Source organism: Mesoplodon mirus (genome assembly GCF_964341445.2).
Source record: "Mesoplodon mirus genome assembly, chromosome: 2".
NCBI classification, from domain to species: domain Eukaryota; kingdom Metazoa; phylum Chordata; class Mammalia; order Artiodactyla; family Ziphiidae; genus Mesoplodon; species Mesoplodon mirus.
Window position 1 is genome coordinate 145,245,750 of NC_138977.1, and position 18,072 is coordinate 145,263,821.

General features: G+C 40.1%; 1 protein-coding gene across 4 annotated transcripts in view; it reads left to right on the forward strand.

Annotated features, from left to right (window-relative positions):
- The window catches only part of PDE5A (phosphodiesterase 5A), a 146,954-nt gene that overhangs the window by 108,167 nt on the left and 20,715 nt on the right, over positions 1-18,072 (forward strand). For all 4 annotated transcript variants that reach the window (XM_082645870.1, XM_082645867.1, XM_082645869.1 and 1 more), the window contains exons 12-14: positions 5,261-5,407; positions 10,106-10,231; positions 12,681-12,775. In XM_082645870.1, the coding sequence (XP_082501996.1) occupies positions 5,261-5,407; positions 10,106-10,231; positions 12,681-12,775 (368 nt within the window). The remainder of the gene's footprint in view (positions 1-5,260; positions 5,408-10,105; positions 10,232-12,680; positions 12,776-18,072) is intronic.

The following is an 18,072-nucleotide window of genomic DNA, read 5'->3' on the forward strand; positions in this document are numbered from 1 at the left end:
TATCTCCTGTTTTATGTGGGCATTATATTAGGTGTTCCAAATATAATAATAAGTAATCAATCTCTGTCCTCTTGGAACTTAAAGAATAGTGAAGGACTATATGTATAACTTAATTATATAATACTATATAATTATCAGAAAAAAAGAGCTATGACTGTAAAGTATAGGCATCATGAAATTATATACTATAGAGACATATTCTAGAGTGAATGGTCTGTGATATGTGTAGTTATCCACATCTGCTTAAATGTCTCAGTTCCATTCTTGGTGCCCCACTTGCCCCTGATCAATGCTCTAATGTTCACATAAGAGATACGGCAAGTCTGTGATTTCATCCTACACCGTCATTCAGCAGCCTACAGGATAAGATTGTGTGTGGGTTTCGAGATCTGGCTCACTTTGGAAACTTTCATGTAAGCCAGAATCAGAAAGCTACTAGGCCATCTCCTTCCAGAATCAATCATCGCAGCATAGTTTGGGAGTGAGAAAGCTGCTGCCAGAACTGAAGTCTCCACAGCTGCATAACACCCGCTGGAACCACATTTTAGAAAAACGGGTTCCTCATGTGGTAGGCACTGTGTTAGTTTGAAATTCAGGTCTCACTCAAGTATACCTCACTGAAGAAACCAAATTTCATCTGGAACCCTAGCTGAAAGGGAGTCAGGGAAATATATTTTTGAGCTTTCTTGACTCTTCAGAAAATGAAGGCTCACTAGGAAAAGGTTGAAATAGATGTTATGTTAATGGAGTCTTGCTACAGTATCTACCACAGAGTCCAGTGAATGTTTCTCTGATGCAGCTGAGACATAAAAAAATGGGAAAGAACTAGCTATATGAAAACTTGTGTGTGTGTGGGGGGGTGTATTCTAGTCAGAGGAGGAGAAACAGTTAAAGAGGCCCAGAAGTGAAAGAGAGAGCATTAACTAACCTTGAAAACAAATGGCAAAAACATAGACACCTCTCCCCACCTTGCATAAAAAAATCAAATGATGGCAATTTCCAAAAACTCAATTTTTCATTTAGAGCATTATTGCAGTAAGTATAGAGGCTACCACGTACCCAGTCTAACCCTCCTCTGCACTCATGAGAGGCTAGGGTCCTCTGTTTAAACCAGGAGGAGTGGAATATCCCTTCTCTCACGTGTGAGGAATCAAGCATGAAAAGCATAGTATAACCGTAACAGCTAAGGAGCACCATCCATTTACTTTTTTAAATGGTGAGAGAGTCAGAGATAGAGCTTGGGCCTGTACAGGAAGGTCACTGACAAGATTTAGATGCCACTCACAGGGTGGCCTTGGATTCCAAAGTGAGAAGGCAGTTATAGATCCTGGAGTCCTGTGGACACAGAGATAAATTAAACCTTAGAGACAACCCCCTCATTTTACAGGTGAGAAGATGGGCAGAGGTTGAACATCTTGTTCAGGGTGACAAAGTCAGTGGGGCATCGGGACTAGAACCCCTAATAGCAAACACTCCTTTACCATGTGCTTCACCTTGCTTTCAGGTTTCTCTTTTTATGATCATTATCTAATGCCAAATGCAAATGTGGTAGCTGATCTAGGATAATGCTGGCCGGTGATCAGTTTATTATATAGCTCCTCATCAGTCAGATGGTACTCAGAACAGCTGGTTTTCATTACAGATCACTGAGCAGTTAGTATTTTTATAGCTCTGAATACTGCTTCCTTTAACCCAATCCAGTCCTATTCCCAAGGATATGTCCAGTTCCACCCTTAGTGAATTTCACTTCCAGAGTTTTGTTTTTTTTTAATTTTTGCAAGAATGGTGAAAAGGGATCAAGACATTAGAAAAAAGAGTCATAAAAAAGGGACTTAAATGAAGAATTTCCTCTAAAGAGTCACGAGAGGTAACTAGTTTCTTTATTAGTTTGAGTGGCAGATATAATTAAAGAACTCAGAAGAAAAATGACTTTATACTACCAAACTGACAGGTTGAATCTTTAACCCAGGGAGCTTTGTATATTCTTTATATTCCATATTTGGTTAATTTGACACAAATTAGAACTCCCAACCCTAGAAAGGCTTAACTATATTCAGATGAAGCACTAAAATATCTAATTGCTATTGCCTGAGAATTCACAGGCACTGTGCTTTCATGTGGGGAAATAAGCAGTATTGTGCAGTATTAGGTGGTATCGTAGTTCCAGAAGTTCGAATTGGATTAGTCAACCATAATACATATACACATTTATAGATTTACAGAATCTATAAAATATGTTATTTGTTTGTCTTCAACATCATGATGCAATAAGTTATATTATCCCCCAAAGAAAAACAAAGTCAGAAGTCTCACTTTGCAAATTCTAACAGATCAAACGGTCAGTGAAAGAAGCTATAAAAATCCAGAATTGTATATACATAACCTCTCCCAGAAATACCACATATTTTTTTCCGTGCTATTCGTAAGATGTAGACTATTTCGTTTTATAAAATGGTAAGTTAGAATGACAGGCAATATTTTTTACTTAAAATCCCCTTTATCCCAAGCCCTGTCAGGGCAGACAGAAAGTTGAATTCTCTTGTGATGGTCAGAGAAGCAGTTTACGAGAGCTTTAAATGATGTGTGACTTTCTCATGGCTTATTAGCAATCGATCCCAAGAATTCCGAACCTCTGTATCACTGACCACAAGGTTCTGAAGGAAAATGTCTGCACATCCCCCCTAGGTCAGCTTAGAAAGTTGAGTCGTGGTGTGACATGGCTGAACAAGCAGAAGAAAAGTGTCTTTGCTCTCAGGAGAGAGCGGTCGGGAGTTAGAGTGTATAATGGAGCGAGGCACAAGCCATGTTGGCCGTCTTCATCCCGTAGTGTTTAGAATATCCTTTGTGGAAGGAAAGAGAGAAAACTTCCTGCTCTAAGAATAATGATGCCCTAAGGAACAAACATCTGTTCTCTTGTGCAATGTTTAAGGGAAGCAGCTGTCATCTGCTCTGAGTTAAAAGGTGGGCCTACTCCCACCTCCACACTTCCCCGTTCCCCTCAAGCTATCGGCTCCATCTCGGTGTTGGAGGCTGGTGTAAACAGCGCTACCCTTTCTCGGAGCATTTTCAGCCCTCCTTCCCCTAGTTCAGCCCACACATTAGCCTGTCGAATTGACTGAACAGAAGGCGTATTTCCTCGTGAATTTTGGGCTTGGGCAAAGAGTCTTGGTTTGGAGTATGAAGAGGGTGACATTCTTTTAAAGTTTAATCAGGTCTGGTATGTGGAAGTAAAACGCGAGGGTCCCGATGAGCAGAGAATGTGCGCGCGCCCTCAGGCTGGTAGGGAAAGTTCTAGATTGCTTCGTAAGGTTTTAGTAGTATTGACCTTTTTACTTCACAAAAGATGGAGGGAAGGCAGAGAAGTGATATACCAGATTCTCAGAAGAAACTTAAGGGGTTTGGAGGGAATCAAGGAAAAAACATTGGAAAGAACCTGGTTTTCTTCCCTCTGCCCCACACCAAGTTAAAGCCTCTTTTCATCACGTAAATCTCAGACACATCTGGCTCAGGCAGTTACAGTTCTGGCAGAGTGAATAGTCAAGGGGATGGAGGAGTGGGGTTCTTACAAGTTCTCATGCCGGCAGGGGCGCGGCAGGAAATCTAGGAGAGAAGCCTGACAGCTTTGCTCAGTATGAGGGAGCCGGGGGGCCTCGGCTGTGGCCAGCATTGCTTCATGGGAATTGGGGCTCAACGTGGCCGGATTTTCCAGGAGACGCCAGAAATCCTGTTTTATTGTTAAAACTCTCCCAATTTTTAAATAGTATAACAAATTCCGTGGTTTTTAAAAAATATTCAGTACCAAACCAAACAAATTGGAATGCATTTGCCAGGTCTGCTAGTTTTCTAACTCAAGTTAATGGGCTGTACCCTCCTAAGAAGTTTTGGGACCTTAAAACCAGAACTTATAACTCAAATTAAGTGAAGGGAATAAGATTTTTTCCCCTTCCATTCATTTAATAAATATTCGTATTAACATATATCAAAACTATCCATCAGTAGACACAATGGATACAAAGATGTGTAAGGTACAGCCCCACCTGTCAATCGCAGTGTACTTAGGAGACAGATAAACAAGAAATTACATTATAGTGAACTTCGTGTAATTAAACAGGTATTCCCAAGGTGGGCTTAGCTCTGAAGGGCATTTAACTCTTCTTTGGATGGGAACTGTGTCTTAAGTCCTTTAGTTAAAGAAAGTAGGAGAAGCAGGAGGTAAAAGGAACGTTGATTTAAAAAAAAAAAAAACAAGGTGTATTTGAAAAAATTGCAAGTGTTTTACTACAATTAAATGACTAATAAATCAAAACTGAGGATGTTAATTAAAAAACAGATCCCCCTCCAAAAAACCAGTTTCTTAACCCATCCCAGACCTACTGAGTCAGAATCACTAATTCTATTTTTTTTTTTTTTTTTGCGGTATGTGGGCCTCTCACTGTTGTGGCCTCTCCTGTTGCGGAGCACAGGCTCCGGACACGCAGGCTCAGCGGCCATGGCCCACGGGCCCAGCCGCTCTGCGGCATGTGGGATCTTCGTGGACCGGGGCACGAACCCGTGTCCCCTGCATCGGCAGGCGGACTCTCAACCACTGCGCCACCAGGGAAGCCCACTAATTCTACTTTTAATAGGCACCCTAGGTGATTCTTGTGGTCAGGCTTGGGTAAAGTAGGTTCTGTTGGTCTCTAGATTAGAGATTGTGTCAAATCTGAGAGCAGCATAGTCTGTCTGCATTGGAAGCCAGGCTCCAGTCCTTTCCTGGCTGTGCTACCGTGGGTAAGGAAGTGTTCATCCATGCTCACGTTTCTGTACTTGAAAAATGGAGCTAGAGTATCGATTTCATAAGGTTGTCTTGAGAATTAAATATAAAATGCTTAGAACATTATCATTATCCTGCTCACCACTTATCCTCTGGGACAGGGCCAATAATTACTCAATAAGTATCTGTTGAACACTGAGCAGGTATAAAAGGGCAGGATCACTGGAGTCCTTAGTTCTGCCTACTGTTCTAGGTACAGTTACCCTCTCTCCTCCACCTGGCCTACCTGGAACCATATTAGTTACCCACATGTGTGCTCAGTTTAAAAAAAAAAGAAAAAAGAAAAGAAAAAGGAGTAACTTTACATTAAAAGATTTCTAGTATATGACATTAAAAGGAAAAAAATAAACACAGTGTGCTATTTCCCCATAGCAAAGCAAGAAAACTCTGTGAATCACTGCTGCTTTAACAGCTTTATTTCACTTTCTTCTTCTCCCTTTACCTAAGGCTGCCATGGTACCATCTGCCCAGACCCTTAAAATCACCGACTTCAGCTTCAGTGACTTTGAGCTATCTGACCTGGAAACGGCACTGTGCACAATCCGGATGTTCACTGACCTCAACCTTGTGCAGAACTTCCAGATGAAACATGAGGTAGGAATGCAGTGATGTCCTCTGGAAAGGGTGTGTGTGTGTGTGTGTGTGTGTGTGTAAGAGAGAGAATTAGTTTTGGATGCTAGTATGCAATAAGGATTTTTAAGTTTCAGAGATTCATATACTGTCACCTAATGCATACCCAGGGTGTTTAAAGAAAAGTTATCAACCATTAAAAAGACATGTATTGGGTTCCCACATGTATCAAGCACCAGGTTGAAGAATAGGGGAGAATATTCCCAACAGTGAGAGCAGGATGTGCAAAGGCAGGATGACAGAAAGAGGAGGTTGGAGGCATGGAGCACTGGTTGAGGGGGTGAGAGTGGTGAGAAAAGCAACCAAGAAGCAGATTCTGTAGAACCTTGTACACTATTCAGAGGAATTTGGATTTTATCCTGAAAACAATGGTGAGTCACTGAGGAATTTTAAGCAGGGAAGTAACATGATCTGATTGCAGAGGTTACGATAACACAGTAGAAAGAAGGACCAAAACAGAGTGAACTCCTTTGGAAATGAGGGAGTGAAGAGGTTGATGTGAAGCCAAGCTCTTGGTTCAAACAGGGTCACCCATATGGAGTGAAGATGAAAACTGATTTTAACCCCCGTCGATTACCTTATTTGCCTCTCAGAAAATAGCAAGACTGAAATCAATACCTTCTAATACCAGTTGGGAGATATCAGGGAATTCTATTCTGTTTCATAATGGCTACGTGTATCTCATCAAAGAATAAGGAAGAATAGAAAGGCCGATATGAAAAAAAATTCAGTAATTTGCCTTTAAAACTACTTTTTTCTGGTCAGTTGAATGTCTGTTCTTCTTGTACAGATTTCCTATCTGGAAATGTAAATACCTTGAAGGCCTCCACTGTCCAACAATCCATTCATTCATAATATGAAAATTTATTAACAGTAAACAGTGTATCCTGTACTGTGCTAGGTACACATTTCAGTGATGAGTCGTCCCTGCTCTCAAAGCCTCACTGAGGCATGAAAACTGAGGGCTAATATAGCTAAGGTTAATACAGTGTCATTTCTGGTGTTACTGGGGGCCCGAATCTAGTTCTTTCTGTAATTTAACCGAAGTTTATATTACTCTTGGGTGAAAACAAAGACCAACTATCTGTAGACTCTTCTCTAGTAATACTTCACTCCTATAAGAGCGTGTTGATTAAGAGATATCATATCATTTAATTATTTTAAGAAGCTCTCAAGAAAGGTTCTTTGGTTATTATTGTCCCTGTTTTACAAATGAAGAAATTGACATAACATGGTGGAGTAGAAAGTTCATGGATTTTGAGTCATAGCTTGACTAGTGATTACCTCTAATTTTGGGGGGCAGTTAATCTCTTACATTCTCAGTTTTGTAATCTGTTAATTGGGAATAGTGGTATGACCTCCCCTATGGGAGTCCTGTGAGAATTACACATGCATCTGTGAGATTGTCTATTTGCATGCATGTGTATGTGTGCACACTTGTATATTTCGATTAATACACAGGTGTAGAGTACATGTCAGTTATCCCTTCCTTAGACCAAATTTGACCATGGTTATATTTCCCTGTCAGATTTCTCTGATATAGGTTATAGGGCTCATTTTAAAAAAGGCTTTTCTATTAATGGAATGAAGATCTCATTTAGAGCCAGAAGTTCTAAATGCAGATCTCAGTTCTGCTTCTTGCTAGTCATGGGACTTATAAACCTAGATAGCGACTCAAATCCCTTTCCATTCCTGAGATCGCCCATACTTTACACTAGTGCTGATTCTGTTGAAAGGGCCTGGACAGAACAGGAATACGATCCTTGTACCTATTTATGAAATTCTTATATAAGTTGATTTATTTCTTATTTCTTAAAAACATAAGCTTTTAGATAGCATTTGAGTGTTGGGTATGAAGATAGTCACTGAGAATTTCTTTTACAGTCTTTATTTTTACCTTTCCTTGAATGTTTATCCATTAGGCAGATATTTCTCCTCAATGTCTCATTCATCTACTCTCCTTTTCTGTTTGAATAACTACTATTCTAATTCTGGCCAACATCAACATGAACATTGCTATTATTCTGGTTGGCCTTCCTGCCTTAGTGACTCTTCTGTTTTGTTTATTTCAGATATTATTGTCACTGTACATTTCAGATATAATTTTAGGATGATAAAATTAAAATGTTACTGCTAGAGAGGATGTTAAGCATCATGAAGTGCCCCGACAAAGAATATTTCCTACTGAAAGTTATGTCAGATCTTCCTGTCTCCGCTTGGCTTCCAAATCTTGAGTTACTCTCCTGTAATTCTTGCTGATCTCTGAAGCAGATTCTTCAACTCTACTCCAACAAATCTGCGTGTGCTGTACTTGTTTACCTTGACCTTCTGTCTTTTACATGTCATTCCTCCCCTGAATGGACAGGATGGCTCCACTTCCAAGTCTGCTCCAAGTATGTTGTGCCATAACATACTTTTCCTCAGAGCCTGACTTCAAAATCTCTATTTCTGGGAGAACCCTAGGATTGACTTCATGCCACTTGGAATGCTATTGACAGTTTATAAACTTGTGCTCCCATTTTTATGTGAACTTATTTCCTTTATATGTGCACTTTTGTTACTTTCACTCACTACTGATTGAAATTCTTGAAGGCAGGAGCTGAGCTGTGTTTTTTCTTTCTTCACTTTCTCCCATAGCATCTTAAGGATGCCGTGCAGGACTTAGGGAGCCTTTGTAATGTTGGAGACTGATTCAGTGTATTGAGCATGCTCCCTAGGGTCTTCCAAACTGCACATAATTATTCAGTAGTCCTGTACAAAAGATTGTACTACAGATTTGAACACGCCAGGCATATCCACCAAGCATTAAGCAGATCTGACCATAATTTTCCTAAATGCTGTTAAGAACATTTGATAACAGAATCCAAAACTGTACTTGAATCTAGTTACTAAGTAGATACAGTGGGGTATCCATTGGGTTACCTAGTTCAATAGGCCCATTTCCATAGAAGCAGTATAGGGAGTTCCCTGGCGGTCCAGTGGTTAGGACTCAGCGCTTTCACTGCCATGGCCCGGGTTTTATCCCTGTTCGGGGAACTAAGATCCCACAAGCCACACAGCGTGGCCAGATAAAAAAAAGAAGCAGAATAGAGTAGTCCATCAGGAATTAGGTTTCATAGAGTCATTTTGGTCATTATTTTACATTATATGCATAAGTGCCTACTTAATTCTATCTACAGATTTATGATTAGTAAAGAGATATGTCCATAGGTTAAATTTTTGGGTTTTCCTGCTTACTTTCCTTGACTCTTTAATTAATCACCAGTAATTTTCTATGACACTTCACTTTCTAAGCATATCAAAGAAAGTTAATTGCTCTTACTTAAAATGCTCCTAATAAGATGAATCTATCATCTTCGGGGTCGACTTTGTTGAGAAATGGTCATGCTGCAGTGTACTTCAGGTTAGCACATCAACCTTAGGCATACGGAAATCCTCTGGGAAATATGGTTACTCAGGGGTGAAAGAGCTAGGGGACATTTGGGTTCTTTTTATCAGAATTCCCTGTGAACTGCGTCATAGAACAGGAACAAAGAGACCTGAAAAGAAAAGGGAGGATATGAAAGCATTGATTTTTCTGCCAAATCCTCTATAAACAATTTCTACCAACAAAGAAGAAACCTTGTTTTTGGCCTACTTTTACAGCCAATCAAACTGTGTTGAATATTGTTAAAGCAACATTCGTTTCCCTGGTACTTTTTCTATTCCCCAGGGCAATGCCCTTTGTGTTTGAAATATCTCCAGTGATACACGTAGGGAGAAGCACATATTTATTTTTAGAGATCCCCAAAAGTATAGTAAATCATTCAGTATTGAAGAGAGGCAGACTCTGATGCTAACACAAACACAAAATTATCAAGCTTACAGCCCATGAGTCCCTGGGGATTTTACTGAATACACCACTTAGGAGTTGAATTAAACCCAGCTTGTGAGATTTTTCTGAAATCTATCCTTTTTTTCCCCATCTTTTAAAATATGTGTATAACACACACACACACACACATACGCCAGGGCTTTATGTTGCATATATTATTTTTTGTTAATTACTTCTTGGTAACCAAGCAGTAACTCTGCCTGAATATTTAAGCATAGTTTAAAAGGGACAAAGATTGGGACTTGGAGCTCCAGTTTGTCCTTGGACATGTGCTGTGTGTCTTGCCCCCAAGCCATCACCAGAGCCTCGCACAATTACCTTTGCAGACATACAGAATGGGAGCATGAGAAGACCTGGAGACTGGCTGCTTGCATGGCTCCCTGAGAGTGAATTCATGCACATGTGACTGCCTACTTGGACTCTCCTAATTGATGACACATGGACATAATATCTTTTAGAAAGCTAGTCTGTGCCCTACCCATGACAAAAGTACCTTTCTTCGAGCTGCCTTGCATTTCACATCTAATTTAGTTAGCATGGTGGTTTGCATGGTAGGCTCTGAAGTCAAACTGCTGAGGTTTGACTTTTGGGCCCACCCTTTACAAGCACTGTGACCTTGGGCAAGTCTCTGAATGTCACTTTCCTCATCTGTACAATAATCAAAATGGTAGTGCCTCCCTCAGAGTCCCGGGAGTTAGATGTAAATGCTTTGTACAGTGCGTGAAGATTAATAAATGTGTGATAAACGTCAGCAGTTATTTTTACTACTTACGCTTTATTTCCTAAAGGTTCTTTGCAGGTGGATTTTAAGTGTTAAGAAGAACTATCGGAAGAATGTCGCCTATCATAATTGGAGACATGCCTTTAATACAGCTCAGTGCATGTTTGCCGCACTAAAAGCAGGCAAAATTCAGGTACTTCTTAGAGCATTTATATATTTAAGACATTCTGTTGCTTTGCTGCAAGAATACAGCATATTCTTTCAAGTGTTTTTTAATGTGCACTAATGACGATTGAGAATAATATTTAATGCCACTTACAAAATAAATTACATTTTGTTAATTAAGGAACACTGGTATGGCAAAATAATTTCTAATTTTCTTTCATATATAATATATATGGCCTATTTTTAAAAATCTTTAAAATAGCTTCATGTTAAACTTTTAATAGCCTTTGGGCAAATAAATGCTTCCTTCAGAAGAAAACTCTACAATATAAGAAAAGTATCAAATTTCTCATTTTCACATTCAACCTGCTCCATAGTAGAATTCCTCAAAAACCACTCAGATCCTGAACTTGGCTCCATAGATGAGTCCAGGGTTCTCTGTCACATTTTCTCTGGAGCACTCTGATAATCTTATAAGTACTATTTCATGGAAAAGGTTTTGGTTTCATATACATTGACCAGAGACTGTTTACAGGAAGATCAATGCAGAAAACATTCAAGTAATTCGTTCTTTTCCAGGCCAAATTTTTCGTATCTCTGTCCTTAGATTCTAACTTCAGTGGGAATCGACAAGTTATTCTATGTCAGTGATTCCAGGCATACATCATAAAACTGTTTTTAATTCAGAGCTTCCATGCTCTTTTTTATTTAATAAATTCTAAAAATGTTATTCACTGTCTCTACTTTCATAGAGTGCACATTTTAGCTGGCTAGAGCTAAAAAAAGTGATTGTTGTCCAAGAAGCCATATCAGATACCATAGTAGTACTTTCCTGCCGTAGCAAGCATTTATAAGAAATAGGGTGGGGCTTCCCTGGTGGTGCAGTGGTTGAGAATCCGCCTGCCAATGCAGGGGACATGGGTTCGAGCCCAGGTCTGGGAAGATCCCACATGCCGCGGAGCATCTAGGCCCGTGAGCCACAACTACTGAGCCTGCACGTCTGGAGCCTGTGCTCCGCAACAAGAGAGGCCACAGCAGTGAGAGGCCCACACACCGCAATGAAGCGTGGCCCCCACTTGCCTCAACTAGAGAAAGCCCTTGCACAGAAACGAAGACCCAACACAGCCAAAAATAAATAAATAAATTAATTTATTTATATATAAAAAAAGAAAGAAATAGGGTGAACCTATTTTGTGGTATGGGATGGTCATAAGGACTATACCACTGAAGTCTGTCCTTGATTTTTATGAAGAATAACAAAATGTTATGTTGTAGACATACTATACAGAATGTTGAGAGTTGCAGCAGAATACAGCTGATAATAGTTTTACCTTGTGTTTTCTTTCTAATGAAGGAGAACAGTCATGCAGATAATACAAATGGCAGGTATTAAAAAATAACCTCTATTTGGCTTTGGAATATATTGCACAACTTTTCAAAGCCAAATTTTCATTCCTAATCCTCTTTTTTTTCCCTATTGTTTGCTAATATTCACATTGTCTATGTTTCTAATAGGAGAGAGTGAAGGATATAACAACTGACAACATAGAGCAAAGGCAGCAGAATCTGCAGGGAACTGAAAATCACAGAGAAAACAATTATTTAAAGTTTATTTGGTGTAAAATAGATAGCTAGTGGGAAGCAGCCACATAGCACAGGGAGATCAGCTCCGTGCTTTGTGACCACCTAGAGGGGTGGATAGGGAGGGTGGGAGGGAGACGCAAAGAGGGAGGAGATATGGGGATATATGTATACATATAGCTGATTCACTTTGTTATAAAGCAGAAACTAACACACCATTGTAAAGCAATTATACTCCAGTAAAGATGTTAAAAAAAAAGTTTATTTGGATTATTCCACATATATATATATATAGATTTTTAAGTATTAAAAATATTGAGGGCTTCCTTGGTGGCGCAGTGGTTGAGAATCTGCCTGCTAATGCAGGGGACACGGGTTCGAGCCCTGGTCTGGGAGGATCCCACATGCCGCGGAGCAACTAGGCCCGTGAGCCAGAACTGCTGAGCCTGCGCGTCTGGAGCCTGTGCTCCGCAACAGGAGAGGCCGTGATAGTGAGAGGCCCACGCACCGTGATGAAGAGTGGACCCCGCTTGCCACAACTAGAGAAAGCCCTCGCACAGAAAACGAAGACCGAACACAGCAAAAATAAATTAATTAATTAATAAACTCCTACCCCCAACATCTTCTTTAAAAAAAAAAAATATTGACTATAGGTGGACAGGTTATTGATTATTTGAGGCATTTGAACTTTTTCTGTTGATAATGATAATCCCATTCTGAAAACAAAGTACAACTGATTGCCTGCAGAGTAGGATTCTAGCATGAGTCCTATGTGACTAGAAAGCACATATGTAAAGCACTAAGGAGAAAACCACGTGATTGGTGGGAAGAGGTGGTAAAATGCACTTTACCAAATTGTTCTTTCTCTTTCTTTCTTCTACTCTTCGGTCGTGCAGAACAGGCTGACTGACTTGGAGATACTCGCACTGCTGATTGCTGCCTTAAGCCACGATTTGGATCACCGCGGTGTGAATAACTCTTACATACAGCGGTAAGGCATTCACCCCAGCAACAGAAGAGATTGTTTCTTTTAAATTGTAGTTTTAAAAGTAAAAGCCACAGCATAATTTGATGGTACAAAATTTCAGTTGGTCAAGATCCCACAGCATACTCTGGTTTTATTTAAGGGAAATGGAAAACATAATGCAAGTCCAATATTGTGTTAGTAATATCTCTGGCCTGAAGTTCAAAAACTGTTTATGTTGAGAATCTTATTTCATTAGATAATTACCAAGCGTTTTGCTTTTGTTTATATACACCCAGCTTAGGAGCTTCATTGGAAAACTGTTAAGAGTAGATCAGAAAAGGTAGAATTTCACCCTGGGATAAAAGATAATATTTGAAAAGTGCTTAGCTCTATCCTAAGTACTTAGTAAGTGCTGCCTAAAAAGAGGCTTTTGGTCTTAGTGAAGGCAGTGGAACACAGTGTTGGAGACTTTGGGCTCTGGGGTCAGACTTGGATTCAAATTCTACCTCTGCCACAGAGTTCCTGTGTGACCGTGGGCAGGACACTCATCTCTCTACACCTCCATTTCCTGGCTTGTGAAATCGAGATAACAGCATTCCTACCTCATAGGGTTCATATAAGTTTTAAGACATAGCACACATCACTACCAGGTAGAATGCCTGGTACATATCTAAGTGTTAAATAAATCTTAGGAGCAGATGCTAGTGATAGTCCTGTCATCATCAGAAGCCTGCATTTTGGCTGATTTGGTGAGTAAGATACTAACTCTTCAGACAAGCTTTTCAGGCTCCCTTCTGGACCACGCTTAAGTAACATTTGCAATGACAAATGAGATAATAAAGGTGATATCACTTTTCATCTGATTTTTGAGCCACTGTGACATTTTTATTTTCTTGAAGCAAGTTAATTGAAAGGCATACATTTTAATGGTGAAATCTCTTACTACAGAGCATTTTTAAGGTATGCAAGTGATTCAACTAATGCATAGATCTCTCTAGGAAATTCCACATGTCTGATATCTTGAGGGAATTTCAGAAAGCTCTCTAATCACATTACCTTTATCTAAATACAGTAAACGGAAAACTTCATGTAAAAAGAATTGTAGTGATGTAGCAACCGTGTCCTCTGCTGACCTTTGATGGGGAAAGATAGCAAGCTCTTGCCTGACTATCAGAGGCTTGCTGTCTCCTCTTTAAAGTCTAATGTTTTGGAGAACTGACTGGGTGACATGTCCTTTGTACCCTGTGCTTTGTCATGTGATTGTGGTCCTGAGCCTCACATCAACACAGGAGTAATTAATGGAAGGAAACAACAGACGTGAAAAGATTTACAGTGCAGAGTCAAGCACAGCCTAAGGATAAGAGCCAGCGGTGCTGCCTTCTCTTCCTACCTCAGCACTGAACATCATATCATTAGGATATGGATTATTAGTGTATGGATTGCCATACTGCCCTGCTTTGGAGTGAAAAAAACCACTAAGCTATTTTTTCCTTTGTTTATTTAAAAATAATTACCCGGAAAAACATCTGGAGAAACGTCATCCTCTCTTTGAAAAAAAAAAAGTCCTGGGAAAAAGTCAGACTGCACAATCTTGCTTCCACATACACCGCAGAGCAGACTTACACTAAGTAATAATAACTTTTAAAAAAATTAAAGGAGTTTCAGAGATATTTATTTCTTCCTACATCCTTGTGGTTTGAGTAAAGGAAACCAAGAATTTCCCAGGGATGTTTCTTTTTTTGCTTTCCTTAGTGGTAAACGAGTGATACCTCCAGTAGGATTTTCTTAACCAGGGAACTCTTTGGAGACTAAGAGTATTAGAAACATTTCCATATAAAGAACTAACTTCTAAAAAGGTGTACTGTGTCCAGACCTCATCAGATATTCAAACACTCTGTAAAGAAAACCAAAACTGTAAGACACAAAAATAAAAGTAATATATCAAAAAGACAAAAAGCCCTCATATGGTAGCAAAGTTAGAAACTGGACTGTGTCATTTGTTCTTGTTGAACATCTTTTCAGAAAATTAAATTGAAGTAAGATATTCTTTGTTTAGGAAACTGTGTTTTGATTCATTATCTAATTCTTTGATTCCTTCTTGGCTTAGGAAGATTGCCATTACGAAGAGCGCTTCAAGTCCGCCAGTGAAATATTTGGGAGAAGAGTTCATTGCTTGTGCTTTCTTCTCCCACATGGGTGGATGAAAGGAAGAGTGATTCCAGATAGTTATTGAATTATTCTTTTAAAAATAGGCAGTCATAGGAACAAAATGGCTGAAGCGCAGACATCTGCTTATGTAGAGAAATTTCCCAACGTTAGGCCTGCAGTCAATATAAGAGGACTCTTGTAGATGCATTTATTTGGTTAGATTCAGGATTGGTGTTTTATAAATGTAGTGAAATTATCCTACATTTTAGGCAAAGAGATAATGTGCAGTTCCTGGGGCCTGGTACTTTGCTAGGCAGAAAGAGAGCTATAAAAGTATAAGATTCGGCTTCTGTTATCAAGGAATTTTCGTAGTTTCATGAAAATGGTGATTAATGCCAGAAAGTATCTAGTAAGTCCTGTGTTTGATAACGTGGGCTGTACGTGGTCAGTAGAGAAGGAGACTGATGATGATCAACGTAGCCCATCCTTATTGTTAATGGAGGAAGTGAGACTGCAACCGGGTCTTTGACGTGTGTAGGATTTGGAGAGGGGAGAGCATGAAGGTACTCCAGGGACACCATGAAGTGGGCCTATTCATGGAACAGACGTGATGGCTAGTCTGACTGGTCAGAAGGCTCACTGACTAGGGATGGAAAGTAAGAGGATGAACAAGTGGAAGTTAGAAGACCCTTCCGAGGGAGAGCTGGAAAACCAAGCCGTGCAATTTTATATTCGGTGTAGTGGAAAGACAAGGAGCCATTGCTGCAATGGGTAATGAAGACATTGTTTAGGAAGAAAAGTCTGTAAGTTAAGGTACAAGGTCAATGGGTAATAATTAGAACCACAGAGTTAAGCCAGAAAGCTGTTAGGTAGGGGAAGCCAGGTGTATGTGAACATCACATATTAGCTAGAGAAAGGAAGAGACTGAAGGAGAAAATTGTTTAAATATTGAACAGCTAGTTATATGCAGGAAGGAAGGGGGAAAATCATGACTCTGGGTCCAAGAAGTTAACAATTATGGTGCCACTGATAACCATGAAGAACTGAGAAGTGTGTATGCGTGTGTGTGTCCTTTGGGCAGGAGGATGGAGGGGAAAGGAGTTTTGGCAAATGAGGAGAAAGTAACACATAGTATGGTGGTTAGAAGAGGTACAATGACCAAATGAATGTTTTTTTCAAGATTAGAGATTCAGCAAAATCAATAAAAAATTTCCTGGTAACGACAATCAGATCATGTATAGTTGTCCTGGAAGAACTTGCCCTGTACCATGGTCCTCTCTGCTCTGTGACAGAGGAATGGGAGTGAGCTAAGGTCATGAATAGGCACGGTGGTAACAGGGTCAGCAGGCTCCTAGAGGCTTAATTAAAAGAGCAGTAAAGACAGCACAGGAATCACAGTCTGTGAAGTTCACACTGAGGAGAGTCTGTTTTAGCTGTGAGATCATCCTTGGTGAGGTCGGAGGGCTTGAGAGACTAGAGATCTGAATATGAATAAAGTGCAAGTTCAGCTAGTCGCTAATAATAATAGTAATAATAATAATAGAAGCTAACACTTAATACAGCTCTTATCCCATGGCATTTGGAACTCCTTCTAGCACTTATGTACATGAGCTCATTTGGTCCTGAGACGACCACGCAGGAGCTGTGATGGTTATGGTGCAAATTCGAACCCTGACTCCTCTCACCTGGTGACCTTGGGCAAGTCATTTAAACTCCCTCTCTATGTTTCCTTCTCTGTATAGTAGAATAATGACAGTGCCTGTCTCACAGGGTTCCTTATAAGGATTAAGGAGTATAAGTAGATGTAAAGTGCTTGGAACAGTACCTGGCACAGACTACATGCTCAACACGTTTTAGCTATTTTCACAGGGGGATACTGTTAAGGACAGATAGGAGTTGAAGATCTTGCTTTTTTTTCCCCAGGGAGGGACAGGGAGTAGCAGCTAGGAGTTGTGGAACAAAGAAGGGATTGTCTATTGTTGATGTGAAAAAAGGACAATCAGCAGAGTCAAGGAGGTCCAAGAACTGGGATCACAAGGTCAAATGAATCATCAACTTGAATATCTGTGATCACAGAGAATAGGAACATAAAATAACCCCTGACTCATAGAAGGCAATAGTGATGATGTGGATAGAAATTGTGAAGTTAAGAATTAAATGGGTTGGGACTTCCCTGGTGGCGCAGTGGTCGGGAATCAGCCTGCCAATGCAGGGGACATGGGTTCGATCCCTGGTCCAGGAAGATCCCACGTGCCGCGGAGCAACTAAGCCGCAACTACTGAGCCCACATGCTGCAACTACTGAAGTCCGTGCACCTAGAGCCCGTGCTCTGCAACGAGAAGCCACTGCAATGAGAAGCAACAAAGGGTAGCCCCCCGCTCACTGCAGCTAGAGAAAAGCCCGTGTGCAGCAACAAAGACCCAATGCAGCCAAAAATTAATAAAAAAAAATTTTAATGCCAAATTTGAAAATAAATAAATACATTACCAAAAAAAAAAAAAATTAAATGGGTTGACATGGGTCACAAAGAGTAGCTAAGAGATTTGAGCCCAGAGCAATATACACGGATGAGAAGCCAGATTAAGGACAGTTGTTAGAATCAGTGAAAAGGAGTACTGTGCTGGGGTGGCTGTGTTTTTCTCACAGAACTTTCATTTGCTATTGATTTCTAAGGCTCTGTACTTCTGAGACATTGGTTTGATTTCTGCATTGGCATCCTATGCCACTCTCAGAGATGGACCAACAACTGCAGGACAAGAGGAGATGCAGGGAGGGCGTGCTAGCCCATGACTGCTCACTGACGTGTGGGAATAACCCAGCAGCAGGAGTGGTTTAATGGGTCCTTGTGACACACCCTCAAATAAAGAGGCAACGAAGCCTTGTGTTCGAAAGAGTAAAAAGTAGCAGGATATAGAATGCATTGGTTTCCATGAATATCTTTGTAAATGGGAAATTTGGGGAATTTGTCACCCTTTCATTGATTCATAAATCCATAGTTTTAGAATGTAAGTAAAGGCAAACACATAATTTGCATTCATCTATCTCACAAGCCAAGAATTTTCTCTAATGTGAAACCGTCCTTTCTGCACTGTCTAAAAATGTAATGTGTGTTCGAAGTTTTAAACATGTCTGTGTTATATCCACCTAATCGCATTTCTAGTCCAGCTTCTAAC